This window comes from Sciurus carolinensis, chromosome 1, assembly GCF_902686445.1.
Source record: "Sciurus carolinensis chromosome 1, mSciCar1.2, whole genome shotgun sequence".
NCBI lineage: Eukaryota > Metazoa > Chordata > Mammalia > Rodentia > Sciuridae > Sciurus > Sciurus carolinensis.
Genome location: NC_062213.1, coordinates 799,254 through 827,026, shown reverse-complemented (window position 1 = coordinate 827,026; position 27,773 = coordinate 799,254). Strand labels below are relative to the sequence as shown.

The following is a 27,773-nucleotide window of genomic DNA, read 5'->3' as shown; positions in this document are numbered from 1 at the left end:
AACGACCCGATCGGCAGCTCGGCGCTCAGCCCTCCCGCCTGCGCTCGGCGCGTGGCTGGCCTCGGCCACGCCCCCACGACCCCTTTTCCGTGCGGGACCTCCTGGGGGATGCGGATGGGGCAAAGCGAATCCCACCTCACACCGCCCACCCTCCTGCCAGGAAGCCACACGACGAAGGCAGTAGCGACTTTTTATTGAGGTTTTCGAGCGGGAGGTGGGCAGGGTTAGAGGCGCCGGAAGAAGAGCTGGGGGCCCCGAGTCAGAGTGCATGAACTGGGACCCTGCAGCCGCTGGTGCAGGGCATCGCGGTCCTCGGCGCACAGGCCTCTGCTGCATAGTTGGAGCTCCCGCAGCTGCACGGTGATCTTGTCCCAGAGACCCGGACTCAGGGGGCCCTGGACAGCGCAGCCTGGAGGGCAAAAGCCCTGCTTCACCGTGGGAAGAAGCGAGATGGGCCCACTGGTGGACTTCCTCCCATCCCTGCAGCATACCTACACTTTGACCCGCCCACCCATAAAATGAATTTAACAGGTTACTTGCAGATCTGTATGTCGTGGGCCTGAGGGCTCAGGACACTGAGCTGCCAGGGCTTGGTCCTCTGGCCAGAAAGCCCAGTAGACTTAGAATCTGGAGAAGCTTAGAATCTGGGTGAAGGTGCAGGTACCAGCAACCCAGGGTGGAAGCAGGAAGTGAAGCTCAGGAAGAACTCAGGGACTCCCTTAGGCACAAGCCTATGTCCACTGAAGGGCAAAGCCTGCCACTCTGCCCAGGCTTCAGTTAGGGATGCCAGGCTGCTGGTCAGCCAGTTCACCAAATGCTCCTCTCCTGAAGTGGTCCTTCAGAGAACACATGTTGGGGCTGCCCTGGTGTGGCAGAACAAACTACATTGTCACAGCCTGGACAGAGTCCAAGCAGCCCCTACCAGGATGTGAGAGGGTCCCATGGTGGTGGTGAACCTTGACCCTGGGTTTCCTCTTCCTGCCATCAAGAATGAGGAGATCCCTGTGGATGAGGGGCCTTTCTGTCATGGTCTATACTTGAGGGTCAGGCTGGGTGGGGCACAGCAGAGACCTCAGGCTCCCCTGCTCCTTTCCTGTCATACCTCACACTGCCTCTCACCATGCTGTTCTCTTAGAAGGTAACTGAGCCTGAAAGTGTGGCAGAGGTGACCACCATACCTAGCCCTCACCTGACAGGCCAAGGAAATGGAGGCCTTCGGGCCGCTGCTGGAGGGCAGATAGGAGCTCCTGCAGGCTGGCACAACTGATTTCAGGGTTGGCAGACAGGTCCAGAGAGATAAGCGAGGGGCAGAGAGGGAGACACCTGAGACAATGTGAGAAGTGTAGGGATTAGCTTCCATGGAAGTTCTCACTGGATCTCTAGGGAAAGATGCCCCACAAACCCTAGCTCTGGGATTCACAGGTCAGTCCCAACAGACTGTGGCCCAACATAGCTGGGCAGGCACTCAATGGTTAGCAGCACTACCAAGGTCAGGACTGCAGTGGCCAGCTCGGCAGAACTGCCAAACTTGGGCACCTCTTGACACTCCCCTTAGAGCTAGCCAGATCTCCAGGGGCATAGAGTGGTAGCCCTTGCATGGACTGATGCACAAAGGGTGCCAAGAAATGCCACACTAGAGGGAAAGCTCTCAAGAGTCACCAGAGTATGATAATAAAAAAAAACTTTAGGAGAGCAGCATGCTTGCCAGGGCCAGCCCTGGAGACAGGGTGGATGTCAGAGTAACTGGGATCCCAGGCTCTCAGGTCGAGCCACCCCCCCCCCCCCTCGGGGAACAGGGCAGGGGTATCAATCACCTGCTCAGTTCTCTCACAGCTGTGTCACCCAGGTAATTTGCAGACAGGGTGAGGTGGACCAGAGCACAGTCTTCCTGAGCACAAGCACAGGGAGGGAGCCAAGCCAGTGGGCACTGGTTCTCCCTCCCTCCCAGCAGAGGCCCCTACACGCAGGAAGCCCCCCAACTTAGAGAAGGAAATTCTTCTTCCTGGTCTGAGTCATGCTTGGCACCTTGTGATGTGAAAACCACAAGCCCCAGCCCCAGCTGGAAAAGCCCCTGGGAGAGAGCACAAGGGCTTGGTAGGCTCCTTGGGACCTTTTTGGGGTGAAGAGGCCACCCCAAATCCCAGATGTCCTTCCTGGTGGCCAGGAATTCATAACCTGAGACAAGCATCTGTACAGGTGTCCTGCATCTGTTTGCCCCAAACCAACCCCTCCAACCTCCCAAGGGCCGCAGCTATGGGGCCCTTTGGTATCTGAGGTCTCATGTTGGCATCTCCTTTCCCATCTCATACCTTGGCCAGGTACCTGACAATGGGCTCCATGAGGCCCATGTCGCTCTTGCTGTTTGCCACAGAGCCAAGTTCTAGGTGCAAAAGTGTACGGGTGGGCAGGCTTTGCAGGGCCCTGGCCAGGGCAAGGGCACCCAGAGCGTTGTAAGACAAGGACAGGGTCTTCAGGTGCTCAGCATCTGCATCAGGACCAGAATTTGTAGGCCCCAGGTAGCAACCCACCCTATACATCTCCCACCCTGAATTCTGGGTCCAGAACAATCTTTGGAGAGGCTGTTCTCCTTTAATTTTGCGGGGAAACTGAGGTCTAGTGGCAAAGGCTCTTGCCCAAGATCTCCTGAGCCCAACTTCCCTACCCCACAGTCCCTGGCTGTTGGAGATGGGCCCTGGGCTAGCATGTCTGGGGGCATCCGGGGAACTCCTACCACTGCTGCCTAACATAGCACCTGTCCCAGGGCTCCCTGGGTGGCTCTGCTCTCAGCCTGTTGCCATGAGCAGAACTAAGGCATGCAGAAGTCTCTAGCAGAGATGGGGCAGAAATGGCCTGCCTGGGACCCTGCCTGTAGTGTGCTGGGGGTGGGGGTCTGGGAGCACAGCCCAGATTGGTGCAGCACCCAAATGTCCACCTGTTGCTCAGGTGTTGCCTCCTCTTGAAGAAGTCAGGCTTGACATCTCAGGGCCCTCATACTCAAGGTCCCTTAATCCCTCAACACCTGGGCTCAGGGACTAGACGTGCCTAGTCAGCTTACCTTGGAAGGCACTGCCCAGGGCTGCCTGGTGGCTCAGGAATAAGGTGGAACCAAAGCCACAGGCCTTTAGATGCAGAGTGCTGAGTAAGGGGCAGGCCCGTAGGAGGGAAGCCAAGGCCTGGCCACAACTGTCCCCCAGAGGGTTCATGCTTAAGTCCAGCTCCTCCAATTTCTGTGGAAGACATGTGTGGGCACTGAGCTCCCTGATGCCCATGGGCCCAGTCCCCTCGGGTCTAGTTTCCTTGCTCCAGGTTGGGTACAGGCCAGCTCTCCCAGCTGTTGTAGCCTGTTACTGGACCTGCTGGCCTGCTCCCCCCAGGCCCCTACCTGCAAGGTGGCCTGGCCTTGAGGGCCCCCAGCAAGTTGGCGCAGACTTTCTTGGCCGAGGTGATTAGAGGAGAGATCAAGGAGGACCAGGCTGGGCATGGTGCTCAGGGCAGCCAGCAGCTCATTAGCACATCCATCCCCCAGTCGATTCCCTGCCAGGTGCAGTTCCCGGAGTGCTGTGTGTAGCTTGAGGGCCCGAAGCAAGGGTGTGAGCTGGGCCTGGCTCAGGGCCAGGGAGCAGGCGCTGAAGGAGGTGCTTGAGCCCTGGTGCTCCATGGCCTGCAGCACCTGCTGGTGCTCCCCTGGGAGGGAGACATGGGGTTAGCAGGGCCAGAGCCCACACTGTGTCCTCTGAGTTCTATGGACAAACCAGGCAGCCCCAGGAGTTAAAGCTGAGCCCATTCCCATAAGCCTGGGATTCAGTGTGTGAGCCCCTGCACAAGTGGGTCACTCTCACACCTCCCATCCCCCATCCCAACTCACATCTCCCATCCAACAAGCTTCCTGGCAGCTCCCTCCCTAAGTGCAGTGCGGTCTGCCCCCACCTGTCACCCACAGGTGAGTGTAAGGGGTTAGGTTGGGACGAGGGCACCACAGAACTGGGAGTGGCAACTGGAAGGTGTGGACTGTGTGCCTACCACCTCTACGCAGTCTTTGCCCCAGCCAGGCTCTTAGGGCCCTCACCTTGTCCCAGGCTCTGGCAGGCCCTGCGGTAGCGGTCAGTCAAGGGGGGCAGGTCCCATGAAGTCACTTCAGCCAACACCTGAAGAGCACTGTTGGTGAGTGGCCTGGAGACAGCCCGTGAGGGTGGACTGCGCCCATGGCCCTGCTGGCTACCTCATCGTTGCTCTGCAGCACATCAGAGATGGAGTCCTGTGGGGCCAGCAAAGCTCCCTCCTTCCGTAGGGTGAGTCTGGGTAGTAGCCCACAGGTCTGGTAGTAGCGCTGGGCAGCCTGGTCAGCCAGCCAGGCCACAGAGTGGACCTCACTGTTGGGGGAGGGTAGAATGCTGCACCCAGGAGATTCCCCAAGCCCTGTCAACCCTGCTAAGGCCTACAGCTCTTTCTCCAGGTGGCCTTCCCATCCCTTCCTCTCAACAGCAACCTCTGGTCCCTGTAGCCTGGCATGCTACCTGCTCCTCTGGCCATTCCTAGGGGCTATAGGACTGCCCAGGCCACCTCCACGCAGGCACCCTGGGGCACAACAGGGGCAAGCCATCAAGGCAAAGTCATCAAATCCCACCCTGACATGCACATAAGGGAACTGTGTACTCTGCTGCCACTGAGGGCTCAGGCAAGGGGCTACATGGTGGGCAGAGGGGCTGGTATTGGGAGAGGGTAGATGCCACCATACCTGTGTGGGACAGGGACAAGGAAAAGGTTATCCTGAACTTGAACTCGAATCCGGATGGGAAGAGGTTGCACTAGACCCTGGCAGGAGAGGCAGGGGACAGGGCAGTCAGGAAAGACAGAGGCCTTCGTCGCCACCCACCCAAGCTGGGGAGCTAGCTCTGCTGCCAGCTTGTCACCCACCAAGGGCTGGCCTGTTGCAGGGCTTTCCCCACTGGGCCCACTGGGCTTCTCTGGGAGCTCTGCAGCCAAGCTGCCGTCTCCAGCTCTGTCTGGTGTGCTCCAACTCTCGAGACAGGCCTGGCTGCTCTGCCTGGCCCAGGTCCGGGGCCTGGCAGGGTGTTCTTCATTGCCTGGCGCTGAGGCACTGGGTCTGTTGCTGTCCCCACTGCCCTGGGGTCGGGGCAGGCGGGATGGGCGGCTGTGGGGCAAGGGTGTGTCCAGCTCCAGCCAGTCCCCAGCCAGGTATTCCTCCTCAGGAATGAGAGCTGCCTGGGGTCCAAGGGCTTCACTTGGGTCCCGAGGGCTCTGCCCCAGGCTGCGGCTCTGGGCACTGCCCACACTTCGGATGGCTGCCTGGTAGGCTGTCTGACCAGTGCTCACTGCAGCTGCCTCCCTGCTGCTGGCAGGGCCAGCTGTCCTGGCCTCATCCTGCTGTGCTGGAGCAAAGTGCCTTGGCCTCTTCTGGGATGACCTGTGGGGCCCGACGCTGTCCTCACCCTCCGAGCTGCTGCTACTGGCCAACCTGTGCCTGCTCCTTCGAGGCCTGGCCTGTTGTGGGGAAACCCTGGCATAGGCTGGAGAGGCCTCTGAGGGTCTAGGGGTGGGCCAAGGGGGTTCTGGGCAGAGGCTGGAGGGAGGAGAGGTCTCAGGGTCAAACAGGTGGTTACTTGGGATGGTCCAGGAGGTTGGGGAGGCTGTAGGAGGAAGAATGCATTGTGAGACAGGTACTGGACTCTGTCTCTGCCATCTATGCTAGAGTGTCCCTTTAGAGTAGGGCCCAGAGCTGGGGTGATGTCCACAGATGCAGAGGTCCCCACTTGCCTGAGCCTGAAGAAGCTGCCCGGAGTCGCCTCTCCATGGCTGCTGCCTTCTGTCGCGTCTCAAGGTCCAGGTCCCTGTGGTATAGCTTCACCCACTGCTGCAGCGTCTCCAATGGGCTGTGGCCCTGTGTGGCACCCAGCTGAGCAGGGGACAGAGCAGCCCCTCTCCCCACTCCCCCAACTCCCTCAGCTCACCTTCCTGGTTCGGACAGTGACAGATGCCCCTCGCTCAATAAGTAGCTCAGCCACCTCAAAGTGGCCACAGTTAAGGGCATCATGTAGAGGGGTGATACCCTCGCATCCCTGGCCACCTGGATCATCCACTGCAGCCCCATGGTCCAACAGGAAGCAGACAATCTCTGTAGGTGGGGACATGAGCCCAGCTCCAGTGTCTGCTCCCCACACCCCATGTTGTGCACTGGCCCTGCCTGTCCCCTGCTCACCCAGGTGCCCATAGTTGCAGGCTTCATGTAGAGGTGTCCAGCCACAGTAGTCCCGAGGGTTCAGGGGGTGGCCCTGTGACCAAGGACAGAAAGGAGCTTGGCCCAGTGTGCTCTGCAGCCTAGCTCTGGCCCTCTCCTCCACTGTGGAGGTCTCTTCATTGAGGGCAGCACCTCTGCCCCATAAGGCTGGCTGAATAGCCACAGCGCACCTCCAGCCTCTAAGCTGCCCTGTGACCTGGGGCAGGCACAGTGCCTGGCTGGAGGATCTGAGGTGGGAGGGAGGGCACCAGGGTTTTGGTCTGTAATCCGTCCCCATCCTGGCCAGGCCAGCCCAGATTTTGCTTGGCGTCTCAGGACCCATTTTAAATACGAGGAAGATGAGCCCACAGCTCCTCCACAATGAAGCCAGGGCCCAGCAGTCTGTGGGGTGACAGCCTACCTGCCTCACAAGGTCCTGGACACGGCGCAGATGGCCCTCGATGCAGGCTCGGTGCAGCAGGGTCTCCCCCACGTCGTTGCGTCGGTTCCACTGTGGGCAGAGCAGCCCCAACTCGGGGCAGAATTGTGAGCAGCAGGTGGTGCTGCCGGGACAGGCGGGACTGGGACATGTGGTCCTTACCCTGTTCACCTTCCGCCGGCCCAGACGGCCCTGAAGCTCCTCATCCTCCTCCAGCTGCCAGGCCAGGCTGTCAGCATCATCCTCTGGAATAGTTGTGCGAACTGTGAGCCTGTGAGAAGCCAGCAGGAGAAACCCCTGCCCTGCCCAGGCTCCTCTGACCTCTGGGGCAGCAGTGGCCACAAGAAGGAGAGCACAATTCAGATTGGTGGGCCCTGAGAGCTCTTCAGCCAGGTGGGGTCAAAGCTTGCTCCTGATCCACCCCTCGCCCTGCCAAGGCCCTACTATTCCTGTCCACAGGGGATGCACCCCTCCCTCAGTGGAGCTGCCACCCAACCCACCATGTGCTGGCCTTTCACCCCTGCCAACAGGTCCTATTCTATAGACCAGCCTCCCTCCCAGACCTGCTGTTGGGAGATACCCTACCTCCACCCCTATCCTCTCTCCTGGGAAATACCTTTGTCAGGCCAGGTGCCTGTCCTCAGCTTCCCACTCACTCCTGCTCCTGATGATACTTGAGTATCACCCCCTCTGCTCTTTCCAGCTGCCTCTGCCTTTCTACACACTCTTCCTACACTAGCCTCCATGTGTCCACCTGCTGAATGATGCTCCCTGAAGTTTCAGTCCTGGGTCACCTCTTCCCGCACCACCCACACACCAGCAACATCCAACCTGCCTTTCCTCTAAGGCCGGCCCAACTTCCCACGGCTGCTGGGTGACTCACCTTGAGGTCCTAGAGGCCCCTCAGTTTTCAAGTCTCAGCCTTTCAGGACCCTGTGCTCCAAAACTCACAGCCAGGCTTCCCTCTACCCACCCTACAGTCAGAAATCAGCTCCCTACCTCCCACCGACCCTACTCTCAGCCCCGGACCTCTCACTCTAACCCCACAGCTGTAACTTTAGTCTAAGACCTGTTCCAGCAGGTCCTTCACATCCACCCTCAGCACAGCCGACCACACCAGCCTCTGGAGGGGTCCAGGAATGTGCTTGGCTCTGGCATGGAGCACCAAGGTCCTCTTCGTGCACCATACCTCGCCCTGCCTGGATGTGCACAGCAGGCTCTACTGGGCCATCTCCCCAGGCTCTGCCCTGCAGAGCCTCCTTGCAGCTGCCAGCCTTCTCTGTTCAGCTCCACAGAAGCCAGGGCTGCCTGCCTGCTGCTGAGTCCTGAGCAAGTTCTGTGCAGGCACAGCCCCAGCCCAGGAACCAGTCTAGAGCAGGGGTCAGGGACAAGGCCAGCCGCAGTCACACCCCTCACCACTCTCTGAGAGCTCCAGCTCGCTGCCCTCCAGGGCCTCACGAGCCACCACCTCCTCCACCTCCTCCTCCTCCTCCTCCTCCTCCTCTTCCACCAGGTCTTCAGCCACACTCAGCTCCTCTAGTCTGGTTTTGGTGCCAGGGGCTTCTTGGGGCTGTAGCCTCAGCTGTACAGTGTGGAGGTGCTGCAATACCTGCTTCTGAGTAACAAAGAGGACATCTTGCTCAAGGTTGGGGGTGGAGCAGGGGAGATGGGGGTATGGGACAAGAGGGACAGGCAGGCTGAAAGGAAGCTGGGCTTCCTGGGGACCCAGTAAAGGCAGTGCAGGCTCATGTACCTGCAGCTGGGGCTGCTGGGCCTGTTGGGCACAGCCAAGAGCCTTCTGGAAGCATGGGGCCAGCAGCTCATATGTATCACCAGCCTCCTCGCGGGACAGTGCAATGTTGAACCAGGTATTAGCCTCCTGGAGTGGACGAAAGATGAGGTTGGTGCCTGCTGCCCACCACATTCATAGATTGGCTTCCCCAGCTGCCCACATACAACAGGAATATCTGCATTGGTTCTCCCCCATCTCCAAATAATGGAGTTTGACAATCCTCAGAAGGAAGTCCTATCCAGAGAGACACTCATCTATGCCCACTGGAGGATGGTGGGTCTGAGGCAGAGTCATGAGGACAAGCCTACACTGAGGAGACAGGACATATCACCTCCAGGGCATTGCCATTGCGCAGTCTGAGTTCCTCTTCATAATGGTACACTGCCTGGTGGTAGTCCTTCATGTCTGCCCGTGTGGCGGCCAGGGACACATGGATGGTGGCCAGCTCAAGGTCTGGTCTATTCAGTTGCTCAGCAAAGTGCAGCTGGAGAGGAGCATAGTGAGGTCATGTCCACTCTGCATCTTGCTGGCTCTTTCCGCCCACCCTAGCAGGGGCCACACACCTGCTTCTGGTAAGCCTCAATGGCCTTGGAGAAGTCAGCTGCCTTAGAGAACAGGTCCCCCAGCTGCTCGCAGATGGCCATGGCACCCTGAGGGTCACTGCTCTCAGCATCCTCCAGCTGCTGCTGCAGCCTGACCACTGCTCGCACTGCCAGAAAGTGTCTCATGCAAGGGGGCAGCATGGCATGGGACCCCGACCCCACTCCTACCACTTATCAGTGGATAAGAGGGCAGAAGAATCTACTGTGTGGGTCCCTTGAGATTAGAACAAATAAGCTCACAGTCTGTAGCAGTGCCTGGCTTGGAGCAAGAGCTCATTGCTATCAATCACAACTGACCATCACTGTGATCAATGCAGGGCCACACACATGCCACCTGCTTTCCCATCTGGTCAGCTTGTCTGTGAAGATGCTGCCTTGTGAATAAAGGCTTGGCTAGTCCCCCTTGGACACCCTTTGACATGCTGTGCTACAGGCTCAGATGAATGTGAAGGTTTGTCTGAGTCAACAGGGACCTATTCCTCTTGCTGCAAGAGGCCCAGGTGAAGCTGACAGACACTTAGGCCTCCTCTGCTAGAGGACCAGAGCCCTCCCAACCATTCTGGGGTTCGTTCTCAAGTCCCTGTCCAGTCTCACCATACTTGAGATTTTGGCAGATAGCTGCTCTCTGCACAGGTTTCTGGGAACCCAGCCTGTAGGCCTTCTTCAGGGCACGTTTGGCAGCTAAAAAATCCCCCAGGTCTTGGAGGACCTAGGGAGCAAAGAAGGTGAGGTGCTGACTCTCCAAGACCAAGCCCATCCAGAGGAAGCTGAGCCCTGAGTAGTGAGGGCAGCACCTGGGAGACCATCATGCAGCACTCGCTCTCCAGGAACCGCTTCTTCATGGCACGTGCACATTCGCGGGCCCCCTCCAAGCAGCGCATGGCCTGAGAGTGCTGCCCTCCCCGCCAGTGGATGGCACCCAGGTTGTAGCGGGCACGGAACAGGTCCTCGTGGAGGTGGTTCTGCCTGCAGAGGGTGGGGAACAAGTGCTCAGAATGCCCAGGACCCTTCCCTACTTTTGAACAGTGGACAAAGGGTAGCAAAGTGCTTAAGATGCCCCTGAGGTGCAAAGGTTGCCAAGCTAGTTACGGCTACTGATGCCACATGGACCACAGCACTGCCATGCTGTGTGCCTGGGGCCTGAACCTGCTCCTCCCCAACTTCCAGCACAGATGAGAGGCCCTTCTGCTCATGGAAGATCAACAGCCCAACCAGACCGCCCCCTCAGGAAGATCTTGGGGGCCACCCACACCCTCCTGGGTCAGGCTAGAGCCTCACTCAGCGAGAAAGATGCTCTTCTTGAAGTACTCATTGCACAGGGCTGTCTGCTGCAGGCTCTCAAAAGTGAGACCCAGATTGAGGTAGAGTCGAGTCCTCATCTCGCTCAGCTCTCGTTGGGACAGGGTCCCTGGAAGATACCCCCTCCAGATACTGAGCTGCTTCCTCCCCACATGGGGTTTCAAGCCCCTCCCCCCACCATGGGAGCAGAGGTCCTGCTGCAGGCACAGCATAAAGGGCACAAAGACCATCTTAAATCTGGCAGGCAGCATAGGCCCTATAGCCTGTCATGCAGGAATCTTGGAAAAAGAAGGACCTGGATGGCAGGAGATGGAGGTCAGGTGAAGGGACCCACCCTCCAGCTTCTCATCTACAATAGCCAAGCTCTTCTCAAAGGCAGCCTGTGCCTGCAGCAAGTCATCCCTTGACTGGCAGTGGTCATAGATGTCCAAGTGGGTGCGGCCAATGGTAGCCCAGGCCCTCTGCAGCTCAGTGTGATTGGACAGGGAACCTGCTAGCTCCAGGTGACGGTACTGGTGCTGGTGTGGAGAGGGAAAGCAGCTGAGCTAATTTCATCTTAAGCAAACCCATAAGTCCCAACCCCAGGGGAAGCCACTCTTGCCCAGGAGAGTCCCCTGCTCCCCTGCAGTGCCATCCTCACATGCCCCATCTGCTTGGTGCCAGGGGCTGTCTGTGATGACTAGAAGTTGGCTGGGGTGTTGCCACCACCTCCAGCAACAAGTGGGTCCCACTCCTCCCCAACAAACTGAGAAGAAGTAATACTTCCTTAATAGTTTCTGTTGCCAGGAACACACTACTGCTTGGTTGCAGGGAAGGCCGCGGTACTCTGACCCCAGAACCAGGATGTGTCCCTGGCAAGCCACAGAGTGTGGCTGCCTACGTCCCTCTAGCTTAAGGCTCCTGAGTGGGGGCCTCCCTCCTCAGAAAGCAGCCCCAGAAGCTCAGGCTGCTGCACTCTGTGCACCTGCAGGGCAGCTGAATAATCCTCCATTCGGCCAGTCGCTCTCCGATCTTGCGGTGGGCCACAGCGCAGCCGAGGGTGTCCAGGGCGCTCTCCAGGAGCCGCAGCTCCCGCTGGTGTTCCTCGAGGGCTTCAGCATAACGGCCTGCGGAAGGGGTCGGCGCGGGTCACCGGGCCAGGCGGGCTACGGGCACTCCGGTTGCCGCCGAGAAGAGTCAGGTCCCCAGCCTCCTGCCCGCGCGTGCGCTCACCATGGCTGGCCAGCAGCTCCCCCAGTTGATGGCAGAAGGCCGCCTCCTCGTGCAGCTGCCCGCTCCTCTGGGCCTTGGCCTTGGCCTTGCTCAGCTCTGCCGGGAAGGAGGGCGGAGAGATGAGTGGAGACCAACTCTCCGCCCCCTGCTCCCGGTACTTGGGCCCCAAGGGACTCACGTCGAAGTTCGCGTTCCAGGCTCATGCTCTCGCCGCCACAGCCACCGTGATGACCCGGACTTCCCGCGCAGCACGGCGGTTCCACCCCAGGCCCGGCCCCCTCGGATCAACGCGCAAGCCCCGCCAAGGCCCCACCCCTGACGTCCACCCGCGCAGGTCTCGTCCAAGCCCCGTCCCTTCAGCCTCCGCCCAGGTCCCGCCCAGGCCCGCCCTTCGGCCGCGGGCACAGAGCATCTTGGGAGATGTAGTCCGTGTACCCTGAGCTCTGACCAGATCGGTACATCCAGCGTTGGTCACCAGGCACGCGCCAAGGGCGGGGCCAGGCGGAGGGGCGACCTTGCCCGCAGCCCCTTGGGTGTTCTCCCGGGCTGTGGCTCCTGCTTTCACCCAGGTGTTCTGTTGCACCGTCGCCCCGTTCTCCTGAAACCAAAACACACCACCTTACACTTGGAACTTTTAAAAAGGGACATAGTGTCCTAATAAACAAAAGTGATTTTGGTAAAATACACTTGGGCAATTGGGCATGTGAACTTAATCAAGGGGACGGATACTCCAGGGAACAGCCTGCATGCAGAAGACACAGCTAGTCGTATTAAGGAACTCAAGCTCCCAGGGACGTTGGGGAAGGAAAGAAGAGGGAAACGTGTTTTCCAAAATGACCAAGTACTGTTTCCTAGGTATATATGCAGGTTGTATTACTACAAGATTCAGTGAAGGCACATTAAAAATGTGAAGAAGTAAGAGGGAGTTAGGGTCTAGGCTTGGAGCATTATAACACAGATTTCTCAACTTTAGGAAGGTCTGACACGTCTGGAATCCTGTGACTTGGGGCACCCTGTCCCTCATTACCTTGAACACCAAACACCTGTCATGTCTTGGGGCTCTTATTCCTTACAACACTGTAAGATGAGTACTGGACACCTGATTCTTGAGCTGTGTCCTGAGGCCCCAGAAGAAGTGGGAGATAGATGGGTTTTTTATTTTTTTAAATCATAATCAAAACAGACCCAATGAGGTAAAACTCCCAGTCAGTGGATGGATGGACAGCAGGTCTGTTGGGGAGAGGGCATTGTGAAGGGTGCAGATATGTCCAGTAAGGGCTGCCAGAGTCAGGATGGTGAAACAGAGCACTGACCTCTTGATGTGGGCTGGGGCCTAGGCTATTCTGTGCCTTGCTGTCTCCACAGCTACAGGTGTAGGGTGGAACCAAGGCTATAGAGTTGAGCAGGTGGAGAAGGGACAGGATGTAAAGGGTGAGGTGTCCTACCAGGCCCCCAGCGAGACCCAGGGTGTTAGGGACAAGGCCCACACTGCCAATCCCTCTAAATTGTGGCTCTGAAACTGAGGCAGCTACTTGGAGGCAGGCTGATGAGGTGTGTGAGGAGCACAGTGAGGGAGGAGGGGAGTGAGGATCAAGGTGTGTGGAAGTAGAGACTGAAGACAAGCTGGCTCAGAAGACACAGGGAGGCCCTAGAGCAGCTGGGAAGACCATGAACTGCCTTCCTTCCAGCCCCAGGATTCACAGGACAGCATAGTTTCTAAGAGCCCAATTCCCTTCAGAGATGATTGACTTTTCCATGCTGTTCCCCAGGTGACCAGGCCCAAGGTGCTGCACAGAGCTGGAGGTCTGGGGGAGGGCACAGGCTGGGGCGGCGAGAGGCTGTCTTCCGGTAAGGACACACAGACAAAACATAGTTTGGAATATTTTTTAAACTACGGTTACATACAGAAAATATCCAAAGAAAATGCAGACCACAAAAGTGACACGTAAGTCATTTCTGACAGTCGTAAAAGCACTTCTTGCTCTAATGTTTAAAAATTCATTTTTATTATTTTTGTAAATGTCTCATTTTGGGCAAACTGAGGGATGTGGTGCTCACAGGGAGTGGGAGTAAAATGGGGGTACAGGCCTGGCTTGGCCTTTTGCCCCCACAAGCCCCCCCCACATCTGCAGAGGCTAAACACCCTATCTTCAGAGATGACAGATAAGGGACCAGACTGAGACAGCAAGAAGACACAGGACTCTGGAGACAAGCCAGTAGATGTGCCCCAATAATAAAGGGTTCATGGTGACAATAATGCAAGGTTTGTAGTGCCAGTGCCCAGCACAACCCAAAGACATGCTAGTCCTCCTTTCACTGCCAAGTTCCCCTAGGTTGCTAGGCTCAGCTGCTGCATGTGACAGTCATAGGGCAGGGGCCATGCTGGGGACAGTGCTGGGAGGCCTAAGAAGTCCTCCCAGGCATCTCCAGACACACCACACCCCTAGAGAGGGCGTTGTCTGGGCACTGCCCTTGCCTGCATATGTCTTGGGCTGACCCTGCTGTCCCCCACCTCACACACAGGGCTGTGGGCTCCAGCACTGAGAAGGAAAGGCTGTAGGGTTGCCAGCCCTGGGCCTCCCTCCTTGTGACCTCCAGGCCCCACAGCTACACATACATATAGATCTGCTGCCTCCAAGCTCCTGCCAGCCCAGCTGTGCCCATCCTTGTCCCAGTATGGCTGTGACCTTGGAGAACAAATCTCCCACCCTGTCCCAACCCAGGAAACCACATCATCCCCTGCTAGATCAGTCTCACACACACACCCAAGGGTAGGTGGACAGGGTGATCTGCACTGTCCCTCACACCATCACCTTGGAATCCAGAAGAGTTCTGAGGGGCTTCTGTCCTCCAGAGGTCCTCTGTGCCTGTCAGGTAGGTATAGGAGAGGGGCTTGCCCCATAAGGGCAGAGGAGTCACCGGGTGTACCTGAGTCAGAGGCCACTGCTCCTACAGATGTGCTGGAATCTGGGGTTGGGGCTGGGGCTCTCTTTGTAGAAGGCGGAAAGCCAAACATGGCCTTCCTGACTGAGCCACATCAGCTTTGCAGGAGAGGTTCCCCAGCGAGGGGCTCCCTGCAAGCCCTCTGCCCTGAGCTGTGGACAGGAGCCCAAAAGGATCCTTGAAAACAGCTCTGAGAAACTTTCAGTCTGTGAGGAGACAGAAGAGCCACCCTGGAGGGGAGAACTGACTCGGCAGCCACCCTGTGCTATGCCATGCTCAGGAATATAGTTGGGGCTTGTGCTCTTTGTCACCCGCCCCTTCCCTCAGTTTCTCGGCCCCCTGAGGGTGGGGGGGAGGAGCCTCAGGGGTCAGTTGGCCTAAATTCTGCACCCTTGTGGCCAGAGCTATCCAGTCCTTCAGCCCCATGGGGCACAGGCAGCCTGCAGGGAGGGTGGGAGCTGTTCCCAGGTGTGTGGTGACCTGCTCAGGGCAGAGAAAACCCAGTTCTTTGGTATTAAAGCAACAAAAAGCTATCACAGAGGAGCCCCATCTCCTAAACAAAAGTCGAAGGGAGCAAATTCTACCTTCCCAGTAGCTTTAAGGGTCCCAGAGGAATAAAGGACTAGGGTCTGTTCCTTCAGGCTGGGCTGCTTCCCACTCCCCAGCCCTCTCATAGCTCACCTTCTTCAGGTGAGAAGCCCAACCCTGGCCCCTGCAGTGGCTCTCTGAACACAGGCCCAGTAGCCAGTCCCTGAGAGCAGGTTGGGGTGGGGGCCCTCTCTGACCTCACCCAGTCAGGCTCACAGCCAGTAGCCTGCCTCCTTTATAGCCTGAGGATCCTGGGTCCTGAGGCTAAAGAAAATGAATGAGTTCTCTCTTACTAAAACAGCATCACTTTTAGAAGAGCCTGTAAAGAGTTTAATTTTTTCCTGGGAAGAGACAGAAAGTTTCACCCTGCATTCCGAAAACATCTGCTGAGCCCTGGTGGTTGAGTCTTGCCTCCCTGGAGTAGCTGGGTAGCTGGGGGAGTCCCGACCCTTCCTGGTTTTCCCTGTCCAGGCCTCAGTCCAGAGACCTGAGCCAGACTGTGGGGGAAACAGTGTCTCCAAGTCTCTCTTGGGGGCACACACAGGTGCAGTAACAGTAACCCCCAGGCCAAACCAGAGCTCCCACGCCGTCCATTCACAGCCACTCCTTCCCCTCCAACAAAACAGAAAGTAGGAAACAAGGCTGCCTTTTAATTGCAATCAAATATGCCGTCTGAAGTCAGTGAGGGCCCCTGAGCCCGGCCAGGACCAGAGTAGGCAGTGCTGCCTCACTGTGAGGATGGGGGCAGGGGCAGGGCCGCTGTTCTTGCCCTCCTCACCACCCATCCCTGAGCCTGGGTAGCCCAGAGCACTGTCTCCTCTGCGGTCAGCCCAGCCTCCAGCCACCCTCAGGAGAGGGAGGCTGGGTGAGGGGGAGCTGGAGCCAGGGGACCCTGTGGCACACGCATGCAGACTTTCCCAGTGTTTGGTTTTGTCTGTTCTCCTCTTGCTAAAATGATCAGATGGTCATGTGAAGCCGCTGCCAAGCCAGGGGTTGATGGGATGGCGGCGCCGGCCTTGGCCCTCAGCTCCTCGGGCATCCTGAGCCCGTCCTACTTCTGTATCTGGAAGAGGAAGAGCCGCAGGTTGATGTTCTTGCGGCCAGCAGCTTGTTGCACTCCACGGAGTCATGATGGGCAGAGGCACATAGTCTGTCTCATTGCTCTCGTTGGTGAAGACAAAGTGGTAGATGACAGGACTGATCCGCACATCGTCATACGGGCCCTTGAGCAGCAGGAAGGAGCACTCCAAGGGTGCTGTGACCTTGCTCTTGAGGAGGAGCTGGAAGGAAAGTGTGCGCTTGCAAGACAGGTTGGGGTTGCGCTCTGAGTCATTCACACGAGCCTTCAGGACCCATGTCTGGTTTCAGCACCGTGAACCTCGGTGTCTCATAGTACAGGCGTGTGATGAAGTCATCCGTGCGGTATGGTCGGAACTGGACTTCTGTGGAGACAGACAGGGCCAGAAACAGCCAGCCATTAGTGTTGGGCAGAGCTGGATGGTGGCACCTTCTCTGACCAGGCTGAGGACAGGCTCAGCCAGGGAGGAAGGCAACTTACCCAGACACAGTGACTTCTACTTGTCACAAGGCAAGTCAAAGGCAAGTATTGTACATGAAGGCGCACAAGCTTTCAGGGGTCCAGGGGGACAAACACCAATTAGCTGTAGAGCCCCAAGGCTATGGGATATCAGGCCATCTCCCAGGCGTGGCTGACCCATGGACCGCCCTCCTCACCCTAGCCCTGGTGTCCCAGCAGGGCGGGGTAAGCAGACACACAGACAGGATGCAGTTCTGAGAACAAGTGTACTTTATTGGTTCGGATACAAAGCTGCCAGAAAAGCCGGCAGGTGAGTGGCACCCGGTCCTGCCCGAGGGGAACGCCAGGTCCTCAGGTGTCCGGCTGCGACCAGGCTCTGCCTGGCATCTCTGGGGCTGTCAGTCAGCGGGCAGACCTGCCTTTGCAGTCCTCTTTTGTGCCCACAGCCTGTGGCTGGCAAGTCCCTCTGTGGAGGTGTGGGTTCCCAGGCAACCAGTCCTTCCTGCATGGATGGGGTTTCCTACCCAGCCACTGCTGTAGCCACACACCCCTGCCCACCCAGACCCCACAGGGCCTGTCAGATCAGCAGAGACTGCTCTTAACCAGGGGCTGTGGCTTTCTGCTGCAGTAGCCCCCTGGGCCCTCAGCCTCTGGGGCCTGCTCAGGCCCATACTCAGCCAAGCTCAGTCTAGACAGCGTGGTATGACTGGCTGCCCATGGTTGCCCTGCACACTTTGAGCTGGCCGCCTGGTGTTGCAGAGCAGTAGAGGGATGGGGTCTCCCTGAGTGGCCCAGTGTCTGCAGGTGCTTCTTGCTGTCCTCTGAACCAGGCTCCAGCCTGACTCCTGCTCTCCGAAATGTTCAAAGGTGGTGGCAGTAGCCCAGGAGCCACGAGATCCAGTGGGCCTAGGCCCAGTCCAGTCTGCCCATCTGTGGACATCCATTCCTGGTTCTACAGCCTGAGCTGGGTGCCCTCAGCTTGCTCTGGAGTCCTGTCCCTGAACAGCTTCTTGCCAGCCTTGGGAGGCATGTGGTGGCTTCAGTGAGGTCTGCTGAGAGAGCCTGACCTGATGGAGGCTCTTCTTGCTCCAGCTGAGTGGCAGCCCTGAGTTCCCAGGACTCCCTAACAAACGTCCCACTTTCTGGTTAGACCCCAAGCTGTGGAGCCATACACAGTGAGGACACCAACTTGCTGGGATGGTAGGCCAGGATGGGGAGGACAGGGGGCAGGGGCTACTGTGAGAGCCATGCAGGTATGCCCTAGGGCCCTGTCAGCCCCCCCTCCCCCCGCTCAGTCTCTGACCTAACCTATCTTTTTCCCTGAGATGTCCTCCTGTCCACCTGGAGGTTGTCCAAAGCCTGGCCATCCGGCGCAGCCTGTGCCCACTGCCCAGAGCTTGCTGTTTCCCACACCCAGCTTCTGGTCACCAGCACCATCCCAGCTCACACCTGTGTAGCATGCAGAGAGCAGTGGGGCACCTCACCTGTGTAGCCAATCTTCTCGAAGCTGAGCAGGCTGAAGATGCTATTGTAGAGCTGCATTTCCTTGCGGTGGCTCTGGTCCATCTCATCTAGGATCTCCATCAATTCATTGCCCGTCTTGGTGGGGTGGGCACATGCAGCTTCATGCACTGTCAGCTCATGGTAAGGGCCATGCCACGGGCAGCCGATGCGCTTATATTTGCACTGGGTCACCCTGGTAGAAGGTGAGCACAGCGGTCATGTCTATGTGAGGAGGAAGTGGCTGTGACCAGCTGTCCCCAGAGGCAGCTTCTGCCCAGTCACAGACCTCTTCCCGTTGAGCCCAGTCATGAGGACAGGATCAGAGAACAGTTGTACTTGCTTGCACATGTGTGTGTGTGACAGAGAGAGAGAGAGAGAGAGAGAGAGAGAGAGAAGAAGAAGGAGGAGGAGGAGGAGGAGGAGGAGAGGGAGACAGTGAAAGAGGGAAGGAGGAGACAGAGAGAGAGAGGGGGAGAGGGAAGGAGGAGTAAGAGTTATAAGTCAACATGCCTCCTGTACCCACTGCTGTGCTATCTCTCACCTGCTTGGTAATAAGGGGGCCGATGACCATGGTCCTAGTCCCACACAGCCTCATTCCAGGGGAGGCTTGGTGTGGGACTCACCAGATGAGTGGCCCTGTCCACCTCCTGGGTTGTGTTATAGAGCAAAGCTTCTAGAGTTAGAAGCTTAGGTCAGGGTCATGTCTAGATAGCAAATGGGTACAGAACTTGCCCTGTCCTTTGGGAAGCCCCATGCTCACCCCACCCTGGGCCTACAGGGTTGTCATGTTGCATGTGCGTATCCAAGACTCAGACAACAAGGACAAGCCAGCTTATCCTGAGGCAGAACTCGCCTGCACCAGGCTGGGCTTCCAGCCCCATCCTGGACCCCACAAGTGTAGTGGAGCCCGTAGCCCTAGAAGTTACCTGTCCTGGCATTCCTCTTTCTGGTGCCTCTCCAGGATGGAACGAGGAAACTGGCGCAGGCAAAAGCCACACTCTGAGGGCAGCTCACTCACGGCTTTCTCCACAGCCAGGTTCCGGCAGCAGAGGCTCTTACTGATCTCACAACGACAGTTGGGGCATGTGGCCTGCTCCTCCTTCAGCCGGGCATCTGCTAGTAGGTGGATAAAACAGCCAGCGCACATCAAGTGACCATTAGTACACTGTGAAGAAGGAAAGGGAGATGAAGCTCACAGACCTGCGGGACGCGTGCACACGTGCCCGCCCTTTCCTGTAGCGTCAGCCTGGTCAGTTGTCCCAAGGGACTCCAGCTGGTGAGGAGAGGAGGGAGCATCCACCAGTACCCAAGTTCGTGCTGGTGTCTAGCAAAGTAACAGCTGCTGGCAGGGGGTGTGACAGGACTCAGTTTGAGCTCTGTGGGGCATCATCAGGTCATGGGAGTTCCACATTTTCCCTGAAGCAAGCTTGACTGGTGGTTTGGCCAACCCAGGTCTTGAAACCTGGACTTTTTCCTTTTCCCTGTCCTACAAGAATACCCTGGAGAACACTTGGCCTGGCAAGGCAGAGGCCCTCAGAGAGCAGCTTCCAGCTGGGGAGTGGAAGCTGCTCCCCACACACTGAGATAGGCTCTTTCTCTGTGCCTTCTTGAAAGGCTGCTCATGTGGGGACGAGGGCCCTCAGGCTGACTTCAATTCTGGTTCTTGGTGCCAGCCCTTGCCCAGGAAGGGTAGCTACCTGCTGGAGCTATCACCAGAGCTGACGTCCAAAGAGCTGCAGCAGGCAGGAGGCCAAGCTGAACCAGGATGAAGACAGGTGGGAAGGGGCTGCAAGAGGATGTGGTGCTATGTTGGGCTGGTGTAAACTGCTGGGGGTCCTGCTCATATGGACAATGCTGCCACAACCTCTCCCATCTTGATCTCTCACTTGTTCAATAAATACCTCTGAGTATCAAATGGTGCCATCAAGGGACTTGGGGTGGGTCAGACCTCAGGGGGCTCACAGGATGAGAGGGGAGGCCCAGGTGCTGGGGTGTAGCTCAGTTGGGAGAGCACTTGCCTAGTATGGGGAGGCACTGGTTCTATGCCAGAAGCACAGAGGGAGAGAAAGACACCCAGATGCCAGGCCCATCACACCACAGCTTCCAGGCAGTGTGCACTGGGCAGGGAGATGCTCATAAGGCTGCTACCTGGCTGTGCCAGGAACTACACTGTACAGGTGGGGTCCACAGTGAACCTCTGCTGTCTTCCTAATGCTTTAGCAGGAACTCTTGGGCCAGGTCTGATGGAACCTACACGCTGAGGATTGATGGCCACAGAGGACTGCCACAGAATCCACATCTACAAAAACACCACGTATCACCTGCATTCAAGTCTCATACTCTAAATTAGGTTAGAAATTAAAACACACTACAATGAGTGAGGAGCGACCTAGCAGGGGCCAGGCAGCAACAAGTCCAGACTGGCTGAGGTGGTGGTTAAGGCAAATCCTGATGGGAAAACCAAGCTGCTCTGTCTATCCCAGGGGTCAGTGGGGTGTGGAATGGGGGTTTGGGTGGCACAAGGGCCCAGGTCACAGGGCCTCTCTTTGCTCCCACCTGCATGGACTGTCTGGTTTGAGGGCTGCTGCTGATACTGTCAGGGAGGGCAGGACATAGCATGGTATCAGATGGCCACACACGCCTCGAGTTGCCTCCTCAGAAGTGGGGCCAGACACATAGCACCATGCAGCATTCCTCAAGAGGGAAGCCTATAGAACACTGGCCCGAGCCTCCAGGACCTGGTATCCCTACGCTGCTTTGAGGCTACCTAGGCCTTGGATGAGGCTCTGGACCCAGCCAAGAGCTGCTTCCAGGGTCCACCAGCCTAAGGAGAGGGCAACAGCATTCCTGGCTGTAGCCTGGTCTTCCCAGCACTTCCAAGCAGGGCTGGAGTCACTTGCCCTCATCTTGGCCCACTGAGGCTGCCAAGCATGTCACCACTTATTTCCCAGCACCACTCTTGCTACCAACCCCTGGCCACAGACCCCTACACAAGTAGTTGATTTTTCACGATGGGAGAGGTGGTGCTGATCCTGCCCTCTTCTGCCTCCCTTTGAGCCTCCTGGGGATCTCTAAGCTCTGGGGTCACTGCCCCCCTCAGCCCTGACAACTCAGCTGAAGATGTTCTATGGCATGCTAGACCAGCCAAGGGACAAGCCACACCCACACATAGCCCCTCACCAGCTAAGGGACGTTCTCTAGGTGAATTCCAGGTCAACACCTAGCTCAGGCAGTCTGCCCACAGCAAGGTGGTCACCATGCCCCAATGTCTTCTGTTGACCTCCTGAACAAGACCTGATTTCACACACAGGCCTGGCCACAGGGAAAGTCATACAGTCTTGCCAGTGGCTTGCCAGTGCACATGATTCCCTGATTTGTGCCCACTGCCCAGCCAGAAGCTGAGTCCCACCCAGATGACTACACACAATGCTGGCCACAATGCACACTCAACAGGCTAGGGTCAGGTACCCAAGAGCCCAGGCACCTGCAGAACTCAGGTCAGGCTGCCCTCCCGCCAGCAGCCAGGAAGACTTGCACCTGTAACCCAGAACAACACTACGGGGCCTCCCAGCAGGCCCTCGTAGGGCAGATGCTGGCTCAGAGTCACAGATCTGGACTCAGGCCCCAGACCAAGGTCAAGAGGAGCATGACTTTAGGTTCATCACTTTTCTTCTCAGTTTTCTCACACGCACAAGGTGATGATTATTATGAGGTAGGAGGGTTAATATGACTGGTGGCAAAGCTGGGCACCCAGACCACAGCAGGCTCAAAACATACACCACCCTTGTGATCATCCACAACAAAGACCCTGAAGGCCCAGAAATAGCCATTTGCACCTGTACACCCCAGGACAGCACCTAGCCCTGCCCTCCACCTGGATGCAGGCAGCTCACATGCGACTGGCCTGTGCATACCAGGAGTCTGTATGACCTGCTCTGTACCCTGGGTTAAGGGAGCTAGATGAACTGGCCAGGCTCAAAGAGAAGCCTGCCAAGGCCACAAGCAGGTCCTAGGAAATGGGGCTTTCAAGACTTCTAGCTGGTCATGAGTTCTCTCTGGGACAGCTAGCCTTTTAGGATCTCTTTCTAGCCTGGACCACATGATCCTCTCAAACCCATGGAGACCTACTCTTTCTACTACAGGACAGATTGTTACCCATGTTAACAGTTCACCCTTCTGCCCAGTAGGACAGAGACCCACAAGCCCTTTGCAGAGGTCAGAGTGCCAAAATGTAGCTGAGGGATTTTCCCCTTGGGCACTAACCCAAAAGCACTGCTCAGTCAGCTGGAGATGCCTCCTTCCTCCCAAGAGCTTCGTAGTGTAGGCAAGGCTTTAACAACAACAGTGGCACTCTGGCACACATCCTACACTCAACCATGACTCCTTAACCTCCATAGTATGGGCCTAGCAGGACTAGTTCCTTGTCCAAGGCCACATAATCATTAAGAGGGAAGGAAGCAGGCTGGGAAGATAGCTCAGTTGGCAGAGTGCTTGCCTTGCAAGCACAAGGCCCTGGGTTCAATCCCCAGCACCGCAAAAAAAAAAAAAAAAAAAAAAGAGGGAAGGAAGCATTTAAACTTCCACTCAGGTTAGATCTGAAGTTCTGAACCAGCTAAATCTGACCTCCCCTCCTGATGTCAGGATTCAGGTGGAGCTCAGCAACCTGTCCCCATTATACCTAGAAATGTCCTCAGATCTAAAAGTAATTTAAAGCTGGGTGCAGTGCTGCATGCCTGAAATTCTAGCAACTCAGGAAGCTGAGGCAGGAGGATCACAAGTTCAAGGCTAGTCTGGGCAACTTAATGAGACCCTGACTCCAAATTAAATTAAATTAAATTTTAAAACGCTGAGAACATAGCTCAGTGATTGAGCAGTTGTCAAGTATGTGAAAAGTCCTGAGTTCAATCTCCAGTACTACAAATAATAACTTAAATTGACAAACTATCACCACAAAAGAACAACCTAATGTACAAAACCTATAGAAACCCTTCTTGCTCAGTCCTGAGTTTTGGACCCCTAAGCAGATTTATTTCCAAAGTTCTTTCCTGCCTCAAAGAATATATCAGTGGCATCTGAGGCTCATGGCCATGTGAGTAGTGAACCCTGAGCTGCTACATGTTTTCAGAGGGTGGGAAGCTGTGGGCAGAGATGGAGCAGTACCTGTTTTCTGGGCCTTTCATCAACAGAACTGTCCAATCAGGTACCAGTCCCCACAGCTGAGACCTGGCACAGAGGCAGAAGGTCTTGTATCGGATGGGAGCAGGGTATACCACCCTCCCCCAGGTCTAAGAGGGGCTCAGGCAATAGGGAGAGATGGGCGCCTTTGTGGCAGGGAGAAGGGAATAGTGTGACATGGGGCACTGCCTCAGACAAGCCCAAAGGCAGAGCTGTGAGTGGTGACATGGAGAGCAGCCAAGTGGAAGGTGGGGACAGATGACGGGTGTGCCTCTGTGTCACAGCAAGTGCAGGCAAGACCACATCCCATTTCAAAAGACCCCTGCCTACTGACTCCCACACCTCAAAGTCCACGAGTGTCTTCCTCCAGATGTCAGGACTCAGACTCTGGGTCTCACAGACATCCAGAGGAAAGGTTGAGTTGGGTCCATCTTAGGGAGGACCATGTTGAAGCCTTATAAAGGGTTGTGCCAGGATAGTTGGGATAGGGAGGTCAGGAATCAGGCTTGTGATTGTAATATCCTGGGCACCACCAAGGCTGGGTCTTTCTCAGAGAAGGCACTTCATAGGCAGAGGTATTGACAGGTCACACTGTCCTTGGGGCACAGGACTGTATCCAGAGCAGGATGTCAGCATACGCTGCCCGTCCTGCCCAAAGCTCTTGAGTGGGCGTTGCTGCTGCTCCTCCAGCACTCCTACCATCCACCTGGATGCCTGCCTGGGACTTTGGAAAGGCCTTGTCCAGGATTCAGGAAGGCGGCTGCACATCTTGCCAGGCCAGTTGCCCAGGACACACCTAACACCCACACAGAACATCAAAAGCATGCATCTGCTATCCCTGTGGTGGCCCTCAACCCGACATGACAGGCCACAGCAGCTAGAGCCATTTGCTCAAGGGCCTTAGCAAGTTTCCCAACCTGTGACATGCTGGTGTATGTGTATGGCCTGTGTGAAAGCTGACCCTATGGGTCCAAGGACTCAGTCTTGAACCAGGTAGATGAACCCACACATGAGGCTCACATCTGTTTTTGCCACTACCCAAACTTTCCTTAACACCACAGGTAGTACCTGGTTGCCAGATTATGTATTCTCAAGTTACCATGTACCTAGCCAACCATACAGCCCAAAGCTAGGCACAACACACAGGGCTCAGCGTGGCCACTGCCTCTTCTCCTCATATCAGAGTGTCTGAGCCAGCCGCCAGGACACCAGGTATGGCAGGGACCTATTCCCAGCCACAAATTCTGCTGGATCAGGCAAAATGTTTGCCAGCCAGAACCAGGCATGATAGTGCATACCTGTGTGATTTGGAAGGCTGAGGCAGGAGGATCACAAGTTCAAGGCCAGCCTTGATAACTTAGTGAGACCCTGCCTCAAAAACTGAAAAAAGCATTTTTTTAAAAGGCTGGGATGTAACTCAGTAGTAAAGTGCCCTTGGGTCCAGTTCCCAGCACTGGGGGAAAAATGTTGCCTGCAGGAACAGAAAGCAAGAAGGCGGAGACTGGTTCACAAGAGACAGCCAATCAATGTGGGTCACCAATGAAGGCTAGCAAAAGATGGAGGGGCCATGCCCAAGCCAAGGTGGTCATCAGCAGTAGGCCCTGACTAGGGACATGCCCACTCCATCTGTGCCCAGTTCCTCTGGGAAGACCTGGTAAAAGTGTGGTCTGACATGACCCAGGATGACTTGCTGGGAATAGCAATAACCTCCAAAGTCACTGCACATGGCAGGGAACCACCATGGGAAGTGTTCCTGGTGGCATTCAGAGACAACAGGAAGGCTTCCTTCTTTCCTCTGGTCCCCTTCCCATTTCACATAATAAATCTGTAAGCAGTCAAAGTTCCAACACGGGGCCCAAAGGTTCTTCCACAGTCACACATTCTAGTTCCTTCTCCCAGCATCTAGAGATGAGAGAGGAACTCTCTTGCTCCAAGTGTTACCTGGGAAGAATGGAGGTGGGATGTGGGCTCATGGCAGAGCCCACAACTTAGTGTCAGTGCCCATGGCTCCCCATGCTTAGCTCGTCTGCTCCCAGAGAAGCCATGGGGCAGCTCCAACCTGGCAGGGCACTAGTCAGGGCAACCCTGGACTTCATGCTGTTACGGCTTCGGCTCAGTTGTCCTGCCTCCAGCTGCCCAGGCAAGAGCTTACTCTGAACAGAGTGCAGGCTGGTTTGAACCAGCTAGGCTCAGAGGCCTGGTCACCAGCTTGTCTGGCCATAAGCAGAGCTGTGTGCATCAGAAACCATTACTGTGTGGCCTGTCATCATGCCAAGTCCAGCTCCAGTCCATTCATAGGAAGGGAAACAAGGACAACACTGAATTCCCTGGAACCCCTGACCACTGGCTTGGTTCTTACTCGAGGTCAAGAAGAGGAAAAGCTCTTCCAGCAAGGGGGATCATGAGGCTGGAGGGGTTCAGATGGTCCCCAAAGAGAGGGATAAATGTGGGTGCTGGGACCAGAGCTGTGGAAGACACCCCTCCAGATGACCCAGGACTGACACCCAGGAAGGTGGGTGCCCCATCCAGGACAGTGGGGTCTTCTCAAGCAACCTCTGGTTGAGCAGAAAGGATTGAGAGAACCAGAGACTAGGAAAATAGGAACTCTAACTAGTCCTTATCGTCCTTCCTTACAAAAGTGGCCTACTCATTCAGAACCCCAGTCTAAACAGAATCAGGGAAACAAGGACCCACCAGCCATTTCCAGTTCCTGTAAGTACGAAAGTACGAAAAAAAAAAAAAAAAAAAAAAAAAAAAAAAATCGAGAGGGAATCCACTTTGTTTCTCAAAGGGGCTGCGGCACAGGTGGAAACATCAGGGGAAGGCAGAGATACTGCCCACTGACTCTGGGCCTAAACCAGAGGCCTGCTGTTACCTGAGAGGGGAATTCTAGATCTACCTGGACCAGGTATCCCTCAGGCAGCCCTGAGCTGGTCAAGGATCCTAAGTCCAGACACTGCACTGGATCTTCCTCAGATGGTGAATGAGAGACAGACATTCTGCAGCACTGGCAGCCAAGGAAACCCATTCTGCAGACCTGGCATGGGTGAGGGGGTCTGGGGTGGGAGATTCAGGCTAGGTCTGGAGAAAATACCCAGACTGCCAGTCTTGAAGCTGGCTTGTTGCAGAGGTTCCTCCAGATCAGGGACAGGAGGGCTGGGGGAGGGACAAAAGGCAGTCCCCTCCCTTCTTCCTGTTTTCAGAAAGAATCTGACAGGGCTCTGGAGAGCAAAAAAGGACATATATATGAGTTCAGAATTGGAGGGACACGCTTGGGGGTGTGGCTGCCAGAACAGAGGAGCTATCTCTGTGTGCCCAGAAAGCCTGGGAGTGAGGAGCGCCAAGAAAGGGCATGGAGCGTGGGCACCTGCCTCCAGCTCTCCTCGGGGTCAGCTGGAGGGGAGTTGAAGGTATCGAGGAACCGTGAAGGAACCTGGAAGAGGAGAGGCGGGATTTAAGCAAGAGAAAGAAAACAGAAAGTCAGGGGGTCGGAACACGGAAAAGGGGATTCGGAGCTGGTAGAGGAAAGAGAAAACGAGGAGTTTCCGGACAGGCTCCAGGGTCCCGCGGGCGCAGAAGGCGGACGTGGGACCCGAGAGGGTCCCGGCCGCCGGCCCCGGGCCTCCGGGCCCGGCTCGAGGAGACGCGGCGCCGGGCAGGGCCGGCGGCCCTACCTGGTACACGGAGGCCTTGGGCAGGTCCAGGCACACGGTGCAGCACAGCACCGAGTAGAGCCGTTCCTCCAGCTTTCCGCTGCCCGCCGCCGCCGCCGCCGCCGCCGCCTCGGCCGCCTCGGCCGCCCGCAGCCGCTTCTTGGGCGGCGCGTCAGGGTCGCCGGCCGCCTCCTGCAGCTGCCGGGCGCCGGCCAGGCCCGCCTCGTCCGGGAGCCCGGGCCCCGCCGCCTCGCCCAGCGCCGCCGCCGCCGGTCCCGCGACCGCTCCGGGCCCGGCCCCGACCCCGGCCGGCACTGCGCCCGCGGGCCCTGCGGCCGGGCCGCCCCCGCCGGCCTCCTCGGCGCCGGACATTGCGGCCGGCCGGGCCGACGGGCGGGTGCCGGCGCGTTCGCCGGCTGGAAGTTAGGGGCGCCACGCGCCCCCGCCGGCCTCTCGCCGCCGCCGCGACCCCGCAGCCTACTCGCCGCACCGCCGCCTCAGTGGGCCCGGCCCGCGCGTCGCCCCGCAGCCGCCGCGGCCACCGACCCCGGCGCGTCCGCCATCTTTGTTTTCCCTGCGCGCCCCCCCGCGCCACCGCCCCCTCGTCCTCCCCATCACGTGGACTCCGCGCAGGGCCAATGGGAACGCTACCTGGAGCAAGACGGCACGCCGACCAGAGCCAATGGGTGCACGAAGCTAGTGAGGGCCCGCCTCCTCTATAGGGTGGGCAGGAGGGGCGGGGCCCGGACGACCCGCGGAGGGGCGCACACCTCGAGTTGGGAAACCCGCCTGGGG

At 57.2% G+C, this 27,773-nt stretch overlaps 2 protein-coding genes across 2 annotated transcripts; both read right to left on the bottom strand.

Moving 5' to 3' along the window:
* Positions 1-182: 182 nt before the first annotated feature.
* On the bottom strand, positions 183-11,863 carry Tonsl (tonsoku like, DNA repair protein). Its single transcript, XM_047524501.1, is given in 27 exon segments — positions 183-409; positions 1,190-1,323; positions 1,815-1,888; positions 2,310-2,485; positions 3,056-3,227; positions 3,383-3,684; positions 4,067-4,145; positions 4,220-4,370; positions 4,736-4,812; positions 4,915-5,648; positions 5,776-5,899; positions 5,970-6,133; positions 6,218-6,290; positions 6,657-6,746; positions 6,837-6,919; positions 8,091-8,289; positions 8,428-8,553; positions 8,798-8,950; positions 9,030-9,175; positions 9,663-9,777; positions 9,863-10,034; positions 10,347-10,476; positions 10,702-10,885; positions 11,332-11,360; positions 11,363-11,473; positions 11,580-11,675; positions 11,758-11,863. Coding segments are annotated over 27 exon segments (4,104 nt in total). The 5' UTR covers positions 11,783-11,863; the 3' UTR covers positions 183-224.
* Positions 11,864-15,745: 3,882 nt separating this feature from the next.
* Zftraf1 (zinc finger TRAF-type containing 1) lies at positions 15,746-27,578 on the bottom strand. The gene is given in 7 exon segments (XM_047540487.1): positions 15,746-16,208; positions 16,211-16,240; positions 16,243-16,474; positions 16,476-16,552; positions 18,132-18,343; positions 19,077-19,315; positions 27,000-27,578. Coding segments are annotated over 7 exon segments (1,188 nt in total). The 5' UTR covers positions 27,351-27,578; the 3' UTR covers positions 15,746-16,161.
* Between the last annotated feature and the right edge of the window lie 195 nt (positions 27,579-27,773).